Consider the following 17,907-nt stretch of genomic DNA (forward strand, 5'->3'; position numbering starts at 1 on the left):
AGGGGGTCAAATATAAGGGGTTGGGGGGAGGGTGAAGTGCGTAAAGGAGATCAAATATATGGTAGCTGAAGGAAACTGGATTTTGGGTGGTAATCACACAATAGAATATATAGATGTCAAATTATAATGTACACCTGAAAATTGTATAATTGTAAATGTTACCCCAATAAACTTAATAAAAATAATTTTTTAAAAAAAGTATTTTTATTCAAAAAGCCTTAGGATATTGAAAGTTGGTATTTTTTTTTTAAAGCTTCAGGATATTCGAAAATGATATTTTGTTTTACTGTTTGCTTTTTTGCATTTTTTACATTTAAAAATGAATATGGAACACATGAAAATAATTAATAAGATGAAAAACATTGTGAGGAAAAGGCAAGTGTTAAAAGTTTCTTAACATAAGGAGAAAACATGAATGAGTTCCTGACTTTAAGTAAAGTATAATGATGGCTAAAAGTCCTACCATTCATTGTCTCTGTCTCAAGAGGATCAAACAAGGACAGTTGTTAAGTCACATTCAGGACTTTAGTTTTTTATTAGGAAGAATCTCTTTACTGTGAAAGTGATTAATCAGTGGAACAGGATGCCCGAGAAGTATTGGGGAATCTCAGAGACCTTCAAAGTATACTTGACAGTCATCCCTGTTGCCCAGGGTTGGCAAAAAGGTATATAGTGTCAGAATGTTTTTTCAGGTGTACCCTGTTTAGGTTTATTGCTCAGGTGTAAGTAGCTGTGATTAAATAGAAAGCATCCTAATTTATTCTCTCAGGATGATTTTTATTATTTAAAATACCCTATAATGTTCCATTATATTTTCTTTCATTTCCTTTGCTAGGCTAACTCACCTATCTTTCTGTCTAAACTCTGGGACAAAGTTAGAAAAACACAGTTGATTCAAAAAGAGAAACTAAGTGACAGAGTATTTTTGGAAACTAAAAAACTAAATGCTAGTTCAGTTTAGAGATTTTTGTACTTTGTAGTTTCAGCTATATCCTTATTCTTTATTCTTAAAAATCAGAGTGTGTGTATATGTAAGTAACACCATTAACATTCTTGTCCTTTTTTTTACTTATTTACAAGTCTATCTTTTCTACTGGTCTGTTCTCCTTGAGAGTAGGGTAAGTATATTTTATTTTAATGTCCCTTGTTCAACGACAGTATTCCTTGACACATTATTTCTCATATAGGTACACATTAAATGTTTATTATACCAAAGGATAGTGTTGTTAATACCCAAATCCTGTAGCATCTTTATTTGGGTTGCCAGTTTTCTTTAAAGACATGTTAACCTCCTCAACAAAATGTACTCAAATATTGAGTTATTCTCTTCTTCATTCATCTTACTTTGGAGTTTCTTTGATATTCTCTTTCTATAACCCCAAATTTAAAGCCCCAAGTTAAAAAGAATTGAACCACATAAAGAGAAATGTTTTTCAAGGAAGAAAAATAACTAAGAATTAAAGATGGTCATCATAGGAGTGGGAAGTAAGGTTTTTTTTTTTTTACTAAGGTTGTGCTATATATAAAAGAAAGTTATGCAAGAAAACTAAAACACGTGAGGAGAACATAGAAACACAAAAATAAGTTTGATGGGATCTGCTTAATTTGGATGATAATAAATGAAAAATAGTCCAGTAACCATTTAAAAATGCTTAAACACCAAATACAAAAATCTTTATTTGAGGTGCAGATTGTTTAAAACATGTCTTGTATATATCCATAATACACATACATATAATATAAAAAATATACATGCTATGTACAGGTATATTCTGATATTCTGTGTGCTTTTTATCTTTCTAATACAGATATGAGTATCATTGGGCAGATGGAACAAACATAAAGAAGCCTATTAAGTGCTCTGCGCCAAAGTATATTGATTACCTGATGACATGGGTTCAGGACCAGTTGGATGATGAGACATTATTCCCATCGAAAATTGGTATAATTGTTTTGTATAATTGATCCATCATGACTTATTTCTAGAACTTATTGACTCTATTCCAGGAACCATACTTAGATTACCATACCTATCAAATATCCTTAATCCTGTACATTTAAAAGTGTTCTCTCCTTTTCATACCAATTTATTGTGAACATTAAGGTAACCACCCTACAATTTTAAACAATAAGATCAGTGTATTTGGACAATAAAAAAATCTGACCTGTGTTATGGAAAAAGGAGACTGGATATTGGGTAGGCACCTAATATCATCTGCAATAGTCATGTCCATTTCTTGTTTAGGGAAGGAGTTTATGACTCACAAGGTGAATCTTACAGACTATGAAATCTAGCTAGGTGAGAAGAAAAGATTTGAGAAGTTGGTCTGTTATCAACCAAGTGACTTTTGCTTTTTTCTATTTGCTCTTAAGGGCTTGTTTTTCAAGTAGAAATTGTTTACATCTAGATAGTTCATATGATTTTACCTTTTCAAACTTCTTACAACTATGTTTTCTGAAAAAATTAAGAATTTGCTATTCGAACAGTAAACTTTTTGACTGTATTTTATACTTATAGTTTTTGGAGGAAGGGTATGGTGGAAGAGACAGTAATGTAAATAGTTATTATTATGGATTGCTTTAAATACATTTGTTGAATGCTTTCCTTACGTTGAAATGTTTATAATAAAAGGTCTGTTTTCAAGACTGCTCTACTTACATACATCATAATGGTTTTGGGTAAGTGCCCTAACCTTATTTTTTTTATCTCCTATAAATACATTTTTTAACTTTTTATTTTGACCTAATTTTAGACTTTTGGAAAATTTGCAAGAATTGTGCAAAGAATCCATTTATGCCCTTCTTCCTTAGTTGCCAATATTTTACCTCTTTTGCTTTCTCTCTCCTTTCCCTCCACCACATTCTTTCTTTTTCTTGTAGCTTTTTGAGAATAAGTTGCATATATATGCCTCTTTATCCATATGTACTTCAATGAGTATTTCCTTAGAAAATCACAGTATAACTATCAAAATCAGGACATTAACACCAATACAATACTATTGTCTAATTTACAGATCTTATTCAGATTTTTCAAATTTTCCCAATAATATCCTTTATAGCAAAAGAAAAAATTTTTAACATTTCCTTTCAGTTGTTGTGTCTCAGCCTTCTTTAATGGGGAATTGTATACTTCAGTCTTTTTTAGACTTTTATGACTGATATTTTTGAAGAATGTAGGCCTACTCTTTTATATAGTATCTCTTCATTTTGGTTTGTCTTATGTTTCCTTGTGACCTATAATATTTTTAAATGAGCGGTAGGTAATGTGATTACATTGAACCCACTAGTACCAGTATTTGCCTTGTGTTTTGCCAATCTGGATTATTTAACAAGTGTAACAAAGTATATGGAATTTTGTGTTATTCTAGTTTTGTATTTGTTCAATGCTGTAAAATGCTATAATTCATAACAGTGAGCCTAAGTAAGCAGAGTCTGCAACTATTTTTAGGATAAATGTAGACCTGGAGTAGTTATGAAATAATACCCACAGACAAAAATTTTAAAATATACTGGAAGCATTTTAAACAAAAATGAACATGCTTATTAATACATTATTTGTGTTTAGCAGATATTCATATTGAGATGTGATGTTATCAAATCTGAGGATCTGAGTTAGTTTTAGTTCTATTGCCATCTTAGGCATTTATTTGTTTCAATTTAGTAAAGTAGTGGTATATTAGAGGCCCAGAGAGCTGCACTGAAGACTAGTTCTTATTCCACAGGAGCTTATTTTCATTTATGATATGTTGAGAACTTCTGAAAAGTACAGTGGGTATACTAAGTAATAATTCATAAATACTACTTTTCAGCCTTGTCTTGGTAATTTATGTTGCCATTTGCTGACAAATTCAGCTACCTTCTTCTTGTCTCTTGTTATTAATAGATAATAGTTGTTTATCTGTTTACTAGGTGTCCCATTCCCGAAGAACTTCATGTCTGTGGCAAAAACTATACTCAAACGCCTCTTTAGGGTTTATGCTCACATTTATCATCAGCATTTTGACCCTGTGATCCAGCTTCAGGAGGAAGCACATCTAAATACATCTTTCAAGCACTTTATCTTTTTTGTCCAGGTAAGTTGGATTAGGAGGTCTTTTTTTTGTTCAGTGGAAACAATTATCTACAGTGTTTGAGGTGACTACTACCGTCAGAATAAAATTTGCCATCTCTCTCCAGTCTTCATCCTCTTCTTTACTTCCATGATGATAAGGACTGGCCTTTTATTTCTGAATTCCATTCATCTCTAAGCTAGTGGCTTGCAAGCCTAAAATGGATCTGAGAAGTGTTGCTGTGGATCTGCTTTAGTTAACATGCTATTGTGGAACCTGACTAGTTTGGCAGAACTACAGTTGAACTTGGTCTCTTAAGTTTTTAGCACTCTTCCTATTCCTCTTAACCCTCAATTCCTGTCTGCCTTGGAACTTTTTGAGCATACTCTACCCTGGCAGTCGGCTTTAAATATCACACCTCTTTTCTTTTTTTTAAAAACCATTCTGAATAATTTTTAAGTTAGGTACTGTCCATTATGTCCAAAGGGAAAAAGAATGTCTCAAAGAGTGTTGCTATTCCAGAGGTCCATTAGTCTTTGATCTCCTTAGTTAACCTCTTTCTTGTTTCTTTAGAGAAATGGCCTTAGAAACAAGATTAAGAGGAGTGAAGATATTTTCACCCTGCGATAGTAATTAGAGAACTAACAGCTAGGAGTTAAAAACTGGGTGGAAAAGATAAGCTGACCAACTTTTTTTTTTTTTCCTGGTGGAGATTGAGAGTGGAAATGGTTGCAGGAGAAGTTGAAGGCTTGAATCTGAGTTTTTGTATATCTATCGACATAAACCTATAAATGCCTTCCCCATGCCCCATCTCCACTAAAGAAAAATGTGTCATGTTTCCCTCTATACACACTCCTCACAAGGAGCACTTAGGTTGCTTCCATATCTTGCCTATTGTAAATGAATGCTGCATTGAACATAGGGATGCCTATATCTTCTCTTCACCTTTTTTACCCAGGCCTCCAACGCCTCTCCCATCTGGTAACCTTTAGCTTGTTCTCTCTATCTATGAATCTGATTCTGTTTTGTTTGTTCATTTATTTTGTTCTTTAGAGTCCACATTGTAAGTGAAATCATATGGTATTTGTCTTTCTCTGTCTGATTTATTTCACTTAGCATGATACTCTTTAGGTTCATCCATGTCGTCGCAAATGGTAAGGTTTCATTCCTTTTTATGGCCGAGTAATATGCATATACATGTACCACATCTTCTTTATCCATTCATCTGTTAATGAGCACTTAGGTTGCTTCCATATCTTGCCTATTGTAAATGAATGCTGCATTGAACATAGGGATGCCTATATCTTTTCGAATTAGTGTTTTGAATTTCTTCGGATAAATACTCTAAAGAGGAATTGCTGGGTCATAAGGTAATTCTATTTTTAATGAGGAACCTCCATATTGTTCCCAAAGTTGGTGCACCAATTTGCAATCCCACCAGCAATTCACGAGGGTTCTCTTTTCTCCACATCCTTGCCAACATTTGTTATTTATTGATTTATTGATGATAGCCATTCTGACAGGTGTGAGGTGATACCGCATTGTGGTTTTCATTTGCATTTCTCTGATGATTAGTGATGTTGAGCATCTTTTCATATGTCTATTGGCCATCTGTGTGTCCTCTTTGGAGAAATGCCTTTTTGAGTCCTCTACCCATTTTTTAATTGGATTGTTTATATTTTTTAGTGGTAAGTTGCATGAGTTCTTTATAGTTTTTTTTTTTTTTTTTTTTTTTGGATATTAACGTGCCCTGTATCAGATGTATCATTAGCAAATATCTTTGATGTAGTCCCATTTTATTTTTTCTTTTGTTTCCCTTGCCGGACAAGATATATCCAAAAAAGAATATTACTATGAGCTGTGTCAGAAAGTTTACTGCCTATGTTTTATTTGAGTTTTATGGTTTCAGGTTTTACATTTAAGTCTTTAATACATTTTGAGTTTATTATTGTATATGATGTAAGAAGGTGGCCTAGTTTCATTTTTTTGCATGTTATTTGTCCAGTTTTCCCAAAACCATTTATTGAAGAGATTGTCTTTTACCCCTTTGTATATTCTTGCCTCCTTTGTCATAGATTAATTGATCGTATAGACATGGGTTTATTTCTGGGCTCTCTTTCCTGTTTCATTAATCTGTGTGTCTGTTTTTATACCAGTATCATGGCATTTTGAGTATTATAACCTTTAGTATGTTATTTCATCTATGGACACCCATGGAAACAATGTTATCTCAAAGTTTGCATCTGTGCTTTGGCTTAGGCAGACATGATTACTGAAGTTCAGGTATTAGTGATTTGGGAGAGGATAGTTTCCCACCAGAAGGGTTAGTTTTACATTATTGTATAGTCTTAAAATACACTGTCTCTTCCCACTCCTAGCAAATAGCAAATATCACATCTGAGCCTATTTATATCTCAGGACACTGTGACCTTATTGAAGGTAGGTCCATTAGTTATACAGTATCAGTCCTTGATTAAGAGAGGGCTCTATCCTTGGACTCACAGTTTAGGGAATGCTGCTCTGGCCCTTCTCCAGCTGTACCCCTCTCCACGGAGTGAGGAATCTACAGGGCCAACAACATACCTACCCAGATCCTTTGATGTGCTTCTACCCCAGATCAGATTGGTTTGCTGAGGGTTAGAGACTAGCTCTCCTCATGTCACTACTTTCCAGTGCAGAATTCTGAGGAGCCTCGAGAACTCTAAATTTGAATCTGTGCTTCTGGTCATTATGAAGGTATATTTTTCAAAGTTGAAAAACAGAACATGTTTAACGATATATTAGCTTAATGTTAAATTTAATAATTTAGTCATATGATATATATCCATTTGTCTTCTTAGTCCAGACCCCACAAATATAAGGGGTAGGCTTGCTATTAAATGCCCTCTAATGCTTCTTCCCAGTACTTACTGCAGAACTTGGAACATGATAGATGATAATAAATGAATGAAATTGGGAGTTCAGAATGTCCCACCATGGCAGAAGACCAGAAAATCAGAAGTATTAACAGCCTTTATTTATTAACCTTATAATTTGTAGTTCAGGGGAAATCTATTCAGGCTTGAATTCAGAATGATAGGGGTAGAACTTCTGAAGAAGCACAAATTAAATCCAGATTTTCTTTCTTTTCCTTTTTTTTTAGGTGAGGCAACCCTTGGTTGACCTCACAGATTGTAAGGACCTTGTCAGCTTACAATCCCTTACTTTTTAATTTTTTATGCCTACAGCACCTTGGTCTTCCTAGGTGGTCTCCCATCCAAGTACTGACTAGGCCTGACCCTGCTTAGCTTCCAAGATCAGATGGGATTGGGTATGTTCAGGGTGGCATGGCCGTAGACTCTTTTTTGTTCTTTACAGAACTTTATCTATCATTTGTGGACTCCATATTATTCATGTTATTCTCATACCATATCTCATAATAGCTTGTAGATATATTAGTTTATAACATAAACTAGCTCTTTTACTCTGAAATTTGCCTGAATTGCAACATCTTCTTGGTCTCTACTTGGTTGACTAATATCTAGATGGTGCCCAAGTTTCTCCTTTTAACAGGAAGTAGCAACTCCCATTTATTGAGTGATTACTTTGTGCCAGGGATTACATGAAGTGATTAACATACAATATCACATTTATTCTCCACAGTAATTTTATGAGGTAGGAAGATTTAACATTATTACATATGTAAAACATATATTAGCAGTGGGTAAGTGATTTTTCTAAGACAGGGCTAGAGAATAGAAAAAATTTTTTTCCTAAAAATGGTTTGACTTTTATTTACTTTAAAAGCTAATTTCCAACAACTATTAATGGAAATCTGCTTTGGAGTGACATACAAATAATGTGTTTTTGCTATTTCTTCTGTCTTTATTATGCATAGGAATTCAACCTGATTGATAGAAGAGAACTTGCACCACTCCAAGAACTGATTGAAAAACTCACCTCAAAGGACAGATAAAAGGATGCAGAACTGTGCGGATTGTTCCTCAAATGAAGTTATATGGAATATATTTGGATTTTGTTGTATTTTTATCTTGGTTGTTTTGTCTTAAGTTTGGGGGGCTTGTTTGGGTTATTTTTCTTTATTCTGAATAAATGAAACCATATTCTATTGCTAGAGGAAGCCAAGAACCATTCTCTATACATTTGATAGGCATAAATTTTGTCTTAGTGGCATAGAGTATTTTTTTTAAACTTGGTTTTGATTACTTGTGTAATTTTTGATAATATTGTATGTTGAAAGAAAATGCTTACTGATTGGACTGCTGATGGATGGGGTTCTGTGTTGTAAAAATTGTGGCTGAATTTTGAAGTCCCCAAAAGACTTATGTTTTTAAGTGCCTTGGTAGGCTCACTTCTGAGGTGCAAAGCACAGACATAGAACTGACTAGGGCTTGAAACAATATTAAGGTTACTACCCAGGGCACTTGCTAATGCATGTTTTAAACTATCTATGATAAAAGCCATAATTTACCTAAATCAGTGATCTCCAGCTTTTACTACATTGAAGAAATATAATTTGTAAAGGTGTGCATGTAGAACATAAAAAATTAGTATTTCTTATTTTTTATATTAATGGTAATTCTGTTCAACACATGTTGAAAATTCTACAACCAGGTCTTTTTTCATCTCTTGATATATGTGATATTGAAACTTGAGGATGTTGAAATGTAATACCTATTGCATTTTGGCTTCTTTCTACATGTTAACTGCACTGTAGGTGTAGGTATTCAGGTTATATACAGGCTTGCCATCTTCAGATGTGATGCTGAACTGTGAGGTTTCTTAGCAATTGCCAAATGAGCCATAAGTCTGCAGAATTCCCTTTTACTTTGAAGAAGAGGGGATAGGAGTGTGTGTTTGGTTGTAGAGGGTTAGTTTATATGGGGATGTGGGGATGGAATTAAGTATGGGGAGTCAAGTTTAAAAAGGTCCTGTCTTAAAACTCTTGAATAGAATGGCATGAAGATTTTAATCAATTTGTTTTAAGCAGTCTTAGAGACTTCTTTTTAACAATCAACTTCCATGAGAAGTTAAAAATAAATGATTAATTTTAGGTATAGATATTAAATATGTAATCCAAGAACTGTTTGGGGGAAATTGACCACTTTCCAGCATTTCCATTCAGTGAATGGAGCTGGTGTTTGCTTGTCATTTAAAAATGATACAGTACCTTCTTTGCTTAATAATAGGCCCAGTTTGAAGCATCTGACTTCTGATTTTTTCACTGTGATAGAATACTTTGCAGTGATATCAAACAATGAAAGTGCTAATTCAGTAATTTTTACATTTTCCATGACTCTAGTGAATTACTCCCATAATAAAAAGTTCAGAAACTTGGTTTTTAAAATAAATATTAACATTTTCACTTCAGTTTTATTCTTGAGATATATCCTTTTCAGACTTCCAGTTTTAATTTTGTCATTTCTGGTAAATCTGTTTCCTTCATTTAGAAATATATACCTTTTTTCCTTGTAGAATAGAAATCTTGCTTTGAAATTGTATGCACTAAAAATACTTAGAAAAGAATCTAAAATGAAATCAATTTGTTTTTGCCATTAACAAGTAGAGCAGTGATACAGTTTAATGCCATTATAATTATGATCACTTGGAACTGCCTTTTTCTCCATTTCATTTATAACAGTCATTCGCCAAGTACCAACACAAGAAGTAATAGAGTCTGGCAGAGACAAATATATTGGACATTCATTGGTAATACTTGATGATAAACTGCAGTGAGTACTAGCTGATTTCCTTAAAAGAAAATCTTTTAGTATCCAAATATGTAATATCAGCCATCATGGGTTTTTTCAAAAATAAAATTTGGCTCGAAGTAATTTGGGGTCCTGTCTATTTAGGAAAATGAAGCACATGATTACTCAAGTAGTTTTTCATACTGCATTTGACTTTATATCAACTTAGTAACAAAAGGGTTGCAATAACCAAGTATAGAGAGAATAGTGAAAAATTGTTCTTGCTCTTTTAAGCCTTATATAGTAGTACACCATGAAAATGGAAAAAATGTTTCTATAAATTAGTGTTTAGTAATAGGACCTACTTTCCCACTGTATATGTATAGGAGTTTGTTGTCACTGTGCCAGAATCTCAGGTGCCTGCTTATGAGTGTTCCTTTAAACAGAGTTATCGGGAAGTAAGAAGTTATGTATGTGTATATAGGGTAACTAAGTAGAGAAGTTCTCCCAGGGAAAGGCCTGGCATTGCACATGGTGTTACATGGCTACAAGTAGGGAAACATTCACCAGAGCATGTGAGAAATAACTGATTTAATAAAAAATTGCTTTAATTCATTTGGTTCCCATGCGCGATAGTTAGATGCCCTTTACAAAATAAGGATCAAATCTTGGCTTTGCAGCAGAGCTTGCTTATAAATGCTATTGGATTCTTTCCAGATCTCTTTATTTAATTTATAAATAATCAAGATAAGAATCTCTCCCACCTCATTGTTTATACAGAAATATAAAGCAGAAGTTGGTTTTCTTTTGATAAAAGCATAAACTGTAAAATAGTAAGTTAACATAATATTATTGTCACAATGCTTTGGTTAAATATTGATATGAAGCAAGTTTTAGGAATTATTTTAAATGATGGAGTAATGGTGTTAGAACTTAATAACAGAAAGAGTGAAAATCTTTTAGTTAGCAGTAGGTGGTGCTACTGGCTTTCATTTGCTGACCTGATTATGCCATAAAACCCATGGCATTAGATGTATCTAAAACAGTAAGCATGTGTTAGTTGGTAGAGGCTTTGGAAGTCAGTTTACTTTAAATTGAAAGATTTCGGATTGCTGTTGTTTTTTACCTTTGTCATTTGTAGATTCTAAGTGGTCAGTATAAAATGTATTAGGAGAAGACATGTTTAGTGTATAATATATCTCAGACTGAGTTACTTCCTGATTTATCAAGAAAGGTAAAGCACTACAATTGCTTATATTCAGGAATTACAGATGATGTGGATATTTATATTTTACATATAATCACGAGACTCCATTTTATGTATTAGCATTTTCCTTGCTTATGGGGAAAGAGCAAAATGACAGATTTCTTTTATACTTCTATCTACACCCTCTCTGAGAGAGGTTTTTATAACCACTGAAATGGTAAAATATGTAACATGCAATTACTAAGTTGTAGGACTTTCTTTTAAGATAAATATATTACACCTTAAACATCCAAATGAGAGTTGATCTTCAGAGTGGTTCCTTTAGGAGGACTACTTATTCTAGCTATGCTGCAAAGGTATTGGAATGATTTTGGAATGCTTTCAAAGATGCCTTGAATATCAGGTTATGACTATGCAAGAAAATCTATTTCATCATTTTAGTTGTATCAGAATCTTTTTTGCAGCTTAATGTGACCTATTTCATTGACCAAACCAACTCTACTTTGCTGTTTTCTTAGAACTAAACCATCTGGGTAGTTCAAAAGAATGTGCCACAGGTTCTGAATTTGCAGAAGAGAATGTTTTGAGCATTGATAGCATCATTTAATAAAGGAATAGTTTCCTGATGTCACTACTTTGAAGTAGATAGTTTCATTTGGATGTATAGGTTTTATTTTTTAAGATTTAGTTTAATTACTTTACTGTTAAATAATAAAAAAAAATCAGTCTTTCTCTTGTTTTCTATTTTTTGTTCCTTTCCCTGATAACTTTTGAATTCAATCTTGACTACTGCAGGAGAGTTTTGATTTAAGGGATAATATGAAAAAAAATGGATCTAATATTTAAAATAGAAGCTTACCTCCATCCCTTTAAAAAAAATTTTTTACTCAGATGAACAATTTGAATTTAAAGACTGGAGATCTTTGTACAAAGAAATTGGAATAAATTTTATATATTAATTAGGCTGAGTTTCAAGCCTAGAGATCACAGATAAAATATTTAAAATTGTACAACCATTTTATGTATCATTTATAACTTTAAAATTACGAATGTCTTTTTAAAAGATACGGGACCAGAAGTATATTTGTAATTTGAAAATGTGACTACATACCAAGAAGAAAACTACTTATTTCGAAACTTACCTGGGATATTAAAGAATATACTAATTCTTAAAAATGCTATTCTAGATCTGTACTTTAAGCACCATTTCTAAAATAATTTAGAGTTTTGTTATAATCTTAAGATTCACTGTAGGAATTACTGTTGTTCATCTATCAGTTTAATAGTGTATGAGATAAATGCTTAGAGGTAAAGCCATCTAAAGATTTAATGGAAAAGTTTAAGGTATACTAACAATTCTGACTGCAGAATAATTCATTTTGAAGGTATAAAACTGTGCTCCATGTCTGCCACTTGTAGCTGAACTGATACTTAAATTTAGATAAAAGAAAATTCAGATTAAAATATTGAGTATTCTCAGTTTTGCTGTGTGATTGCAAGTTTGTTTTTCTATATGTAATACTATACAATAGAAAACTTTGGATTAGAATTTTCAAAGATAGATAGTGAAATCACTGGCATTTTCGAGCTGTGCGTTTACTTGTCATCTTCTCCTTGGAGGTAAATTATTTCCTTACTGCTATTGACTTTTCATATTACCCCCATCTCCCAATACACGTACTTGGAAGACAAAGCAGGTCGATTATTGATTATGCGGGTCTTCATTGTTAGTGCTTGCTGTCAATACACAGGTTTCAGCTGAAGTAGTAGAAGTTGCTACTTGCATAGGCATTTTTTTTTTTTTTTTGGATGACAGCATTCTTTAAATGTCACCGGAGCTGAGATGATTAATGATTTAAATTTAAATTTTTTAATATTTAATTTCTTTTATATATTAAATTCTTATGTGTGGGTGTTTCTTACTGATTTGCACGTTTTATTTCGTTTCTGAAATACTTAATTGTGCCAGTTGTAAAGCAGATTAGTGCATTTTCACTTTAAGAACACTTTTCCCCTTAAATTGTTCTGCCGACTATTTTTAGGGGAAATAGTTTTTTACAGCCACTGAATTATATTTGTTATTTTTGTACATGTATAACTTGGGTGGTAAGGGCACTAATCTTGTGGGGAACACTTTTGTTCTTTTTGAACTTGTCCTATACATTATTACTTAAAGTTATCTAGGAACAGTGTCATGAAATCTAGATTGAAAGAGAATACAGTAAACATGAGAACACTTAAAAGTTTAAATTGAAATCATTAATGGGACAAAAGCAGAAGAATACTGCCAGTGCCATATAATGGAAGCATAAGGGCAGGATTTACACTGTGTAATTATTGCAGAGAATTTGTAAAGAGGGGGATCTTGCTCTTCTGGAGATACATAGTTTTTATTAAAAGTAGCTGGAAAGGGAAAAATGGTCTAAAATATAAAATGTAACATGGGTGCAATACTGTAAACTGTGCCAAGATTACTCAAGTTATAGTTCTTGATCAAAGTCTGATGCCTCATTTTTATTTTAAAAGAGGATACTGAATATCAAACTCTGTAATATGTTTTAATTGAGGATGTAAATAATGTATACAGACTTGTATGTGATAGGATGAGAATATTTAAATTCTAGGTTTTTTTAAAGGAAGAAGCTGAATGTTTATTGCTAAAATTAATAAATAGTTATGTTTGGCCATGAATCCTGACTTTGTATTACCATTTATTTTATGGTAGACATTCCCACACTGAACTCATTCCTAGAGAAATACTGAAGGTACTTGGACTATGTTGAACATTTAAAATTTGTTAGGCATTTTTATATAATGTTCACAACAACCCTGGAAGTTAGTATCTAAGTGTCTTACAAACTAAAAAACTAAAACTCAGAAATTGTGCATGTTACTGATTAAGACTAGCGTTTAAAAACCCAAATATGCTTTGACCTTGAAGCCAATGCTTTTTTTTTTTCTTTAAATATACAGTTGTCCCCTCTTATCCTCAGTTACCCATCATCAACTGCAGTCTGAAAATATTAAATGGAAAATTCCAGAAATAGTACATAATATTTAAATTGCATACCCTCTGAGTAGCATGATGAAGTCTTGTGCTGTCCTGTTGCATCCTGCTTGGGATGTGAATCATTCCTTTGTCCAGCGTATTCACACTGTATTTGCTTCCAGCCCATTAATCACTTAGAAACGGTCTCCGTTATCAGATCAGCTGTGGAGGTATCGTAGTACTTGTGTTCAAGTCCCTATTTTACCTAATGGCACCAAAGTTTTAAGAGTAATGATGCTGGCAATTTGGTTATGCCAAAGAGAATCCATCAAGTGTATTAAGTGTCGGAAAAAACAGTATATATAGGCTTACGTATTATCCAGTGTTCCAGTCATCCACTTGGGGGTCTCAGAATGTGTCTGCTGTGGATACAATGGGACTACTGTACTATTACCATGAGAACAGTTAGCAAAATATTTGTTGACCTTTCCATCAAGCTAAGATTTTATCTAATTTTGTCTTCATTTTAGACCATTAAAGAATAAACAATCTTAGAGAATCTTCATTTTACCCTGATACCTAAGTTCCAAAAGGAAAAATGTTTTTAGAGCATTCTCAGAATATCATTAGAGTTATTTGTTTAGAGGGATGTGTTTGAACCACCAGGTTGAGAATATTTTGATGGTAGTAGCCATAGTTATCCAATGTCACTAATTGGTATTTGAGGAAAAAACTAGGAATAGAAATGCTAGTCCATGCTGATGTAGACTGTGTATGTTTTAATAAAAAACACCTTGTTATTCTGCACATATAGTAAGTATAAAATGTCTAAAGAAATACTCATAAAAATTATATTTTGATAATTAGGTTCATTTGTCTCGTAGTAAATTTAAGTAATTATTATATGTCTGGAATGATGTATTTTGGTAACAAAAAGGTTCTAAATAATTATTCCTTCAAGGCTTAACCATAATTAATAGATGTTTTATACTCTCTTACTTTGAACAGCATGATTACAGTGTACATTTTCTCGGTGACCTAGGTTAACCTTTACAAGCATGCAGCAAAATATAGCCGCCATTTCTAAGCTATATAAGGCTGATGGCTGGTTCCTGTGCCCTTCCAGTGTGTCATATTGCTATCACACTTCAGATTTGCTGGATGCACCCTGACTCCGCTCTTGCTTTTACGATGGCTTCTGTGTCCTTTTGTTTCCTAGGCAATAATGAAAGTCACAAGGAGAAGTTTATAACCAAGCTTATTAAGTTGATAATCATTTTATAGAAGTTGTTGGGTTGGTGTACACAAATGCACGGGCTGTGTAACCAACTTCTTAATGTTAAGGGCTCATTTTTTTCTGCCTTTGTTCTCATTTTCTGAGTTGGTTGTTTTCTTAATAAACCTGTATGTCTTCAGTCAGGACCCTGTCTCATTTTTTTAGTTACACTAGCATTCCCCCAGGAGAAAAAGAATTCTCAAATTGAAAGAGTAGTAAAATTTCTGGCAAGGAAAGGTTAAGATAGTAGTATGCTTACAATTGACTGGGTGCTCTAATCCTATGCCAAGTGTTCATTCAGTGCAAACTTAACCTGATTTGAATAGTCTTTTCACTTAATGTGAAAAGTCTTTGTTTTACTGTGAAATATTAGTGTATTTAATATCTCTGCAGGAGGTTGAGGGATGGTTATATAATGTATATATGACTATTTTCTAAAATCTAAAAAATTTTGAATTCTGAAAGATCTTGTTACATGGGTTTCAGATAAGGAGTTAAGAACAGAAATCAGAAAGGCACTTTTAAAAGTGCTATTCTCTGGTCTCTTCCTTGTGTTATCCACAGGTTATGTAGGAAAATGGAAAATTATGCTAACCTTGATGCTACGAGAGCGAGGTTCCCTGTTTCCCCCATTTATTTCATTTGTATTTTTGACGTGCAATCTTAAGCTTGGAGGAACTCAAGTTCTCACAGCCAGAAACTGGCAGAAGTGAGATTTCAAATCAGTCTTTAATTTTCTAATTCACAAACTTACTGTACTTCTGTAGTGTGTGTATGTGTATTTTGTGTCTGTGGAAACCACACTTGGTGATTCCTACTCCTCAACCCCAAACATCTTTATCAGATCCATATGAGACTTCTTTGGTTCCACTTTCCTCCTGTTTGAAGATCTGAGTCACACCCTGCCTTAACTCCTTTCTCAATAGCTGCCAGTACCCTTACCATTTCATGGGCTTTCCCCCAAGCTTGGATATGGAATAAAACACCGAGTAGCTTCCCCAGCTTCCTTGCCATCCCTGATGACAAGCATTCAAGACTTCTTTCATTTCAAGGATCCTGCTGCTAGTCACTACAGGGATAAACAAAAATAATATACATAAGAGCATAAGAAAATAATATAGGTAAATTACAAAGAACAGTTTTTGCTGTTTTTATTCTAGAGTTCTCCATGGAATCAAATTTTGATTTCTGCCTTTATTGAGAACGATTCACCATTTATCATCTTCTGACTCCACCTTTAGATGCACCGTAAATGTGACAATAGTTGCAAAGTAAAAAGGAATAACAGGGTCTTTGGTTTCTGCGGACAATTTGAACTCAAGAACTTCTAGACTGGGTAGTGTATTGATTACTAGGTTTTTACCATGATTAAAAATGAGTTCCTCTGAGTGTTTCTACACTGTATTTGTCCCCAGCTAGTTGAGTGTTCTAGCAGAGTACATGGCACATAAATAGACATTCAGAAATTTAACATACATTTGTTAACTCTGCCAGGTGTAGGACATGCAAAGTTAAACTATAGCCATGCTGAACAGAAACCTACCCAAGCATGGTAACTTGTACAAAGCATTGTAGATAAGTGGAAAATTTTTCCCGTCTTCACTTCAGGGTTCTTTGGCTAATCTATTAGATTGACATAAAACAGATTAACAGGAGAAAAACAAATTTGTATGGGTGTCCCATAAAAATGTGAGGCTGAAGAAGTGAGCAAAGCAGGAAGCTTTTATATCTTCTATTTAGATAAACTTGTGAAGAACTGACAAGACAAAGAATTTGGGCTTGGGGTAGTAAATTGGTGAAGAAAGACATAACAAGGTTTGTTTACACAGCCAGCTTTGCCCTAAATTTTCTCTCTGGTGATAAGGGTGCCTCTATCCTGATACAGGGAGGCTACCTTTCACATGGGAGATTTAGCTCCTCTCAGGGGAGACAAAGGAGGTTCAGAGTGTCCTTGCAACGGCTGTTTCTCATATACTTTTAATACAAAATCAATATGCCAAAGTGCATATTTTGAGTTGGCATATTTTGCTCCCCTTCAGCATAAACGGACATACAAACCAATGAAGAGGCATGATATATCAGAAAAGGCTATCTGTGGGGTGGCTTCTGACTACTTAAATTCTCACCCAAGTTCTACTTACTGACTTTGAACAACAGCCTCTCCCTCACTGACAAATGGGGCTGTGGAATCTCCAGCACTGGATTATTAAATTCATGAGAAGAGCTCGAAACAGTGCCTGGGTGATGGTCGTCTTCCAGGCTGAGAACATAGGGTAATCCGTTTCATTTTTCTATAACACATTACTTCTCCCCTGGCAAGTTCGAAGTTTCAAGTCCAGCCAATTCTGTCGAGACGCTCTGTTTATCTCCACAAGCCGTACTGGAGAGGCGAGTTCTCCAAAGCCCAGCCTGGCCTGCTCCAGGTGGCTAGAGCAGGCGACACCCTTTGCCGTCAGGCGCCCTCCGGCCTCGTCTGCTCTCCGACCTTGAGCGCTCGCCCTTGGTTCCCACAACGCCCAGGAATCGCAACCCGCGCTGGTATCCCGGCCAGAAGCGCGCCACCGCGCGCGCAGCCCCGCCCCCTGCTGCCGCGTGACCCGACGTGCCTGGCGCGCACGCAGAGGCCCGGGCCGGGGCCGGCAGCAGCCGAGGGGTCTGAAAAGATACTGCAGGCTTTGGAGAGGGTCGGGGCGTGG

At 34.3% G+C, this 17,907-nt stretch overlaps 1 protein-coding gene, 1 long non-coding RNA gene and 1 pseudogene across 4 annotated transcripts in view; 1 reads left to right on the plus strand and 2 right to left on the minus strand.

The window, feature by feature from the left end:
- MOB1B (MOB kinase activator 1B) overlaps window positions 1-12,425 on the plus strand; it is a 48,965-nt gene extending 36,540 nt beyond the window's left edge. For both annotated transcript variants that reach the window (XM_015593509.2, XM_006917290.3), the window contains 3 exons: window positions 1,809-1,942; window positions 3,910-4,073; window positions 7,927-12,425. In XM_015593509.2, the coding sequence (XP_015448995.1) occupies window positions 1,809-1,942; window positions 3,910-4,073; window positions 7,927-8,004 (376 nt within the window). In that variant the 3' untranslated portion in view covers window positions 8,005-12,425. The remainder of the gene's footprint in view (window positions 1-1,808; window positions 1,943-3,909; window positions 4,074-7,926) is intronic.
- LOC112484199 lies at window positions 7,268-7,387 on the minus strand (annotated as a pseudogene).
- Window positions 12,426-13,880: 1,455 nt separating the features above from the next.
- LOC107196050 lies at window positions 13,881-17,747 on the minus strand. Of its 2 annotated transcripts, none has more exons than XR_001517363.2 (3): window positions 16,755-17,747; window positions 16,154-16,280; window positions 13,881-15,150 (listed from the first exon to the last, which is right to left on the minus strand). It is a non-coding gene; the product is annotated as an uncharacterized LOC107196050 (long non-coding RNA). The 2 variants fall into 2 exon arrangements; XR_003047912.1 differs by having other exon boundaries at window positions 17,353-17,745.
- Window positions 17,748-17,907: the final 160 nt, after the last annotated feature.

This window comes from Pteropus alecto, unplaced genomic scaffold (genome assembly GCF_000325575.1).
Source record: "Pteropus alecto unplaced genomic scaffold, ASM32557v1 scaffold237, whole genome shotgun sequence".
Lineage (NCBI taxonomy): Eukaryota > Metazoa > Chordata > Mammalia > Chiroptera > Pteropodidae > Pteropus > Pteropus alecto.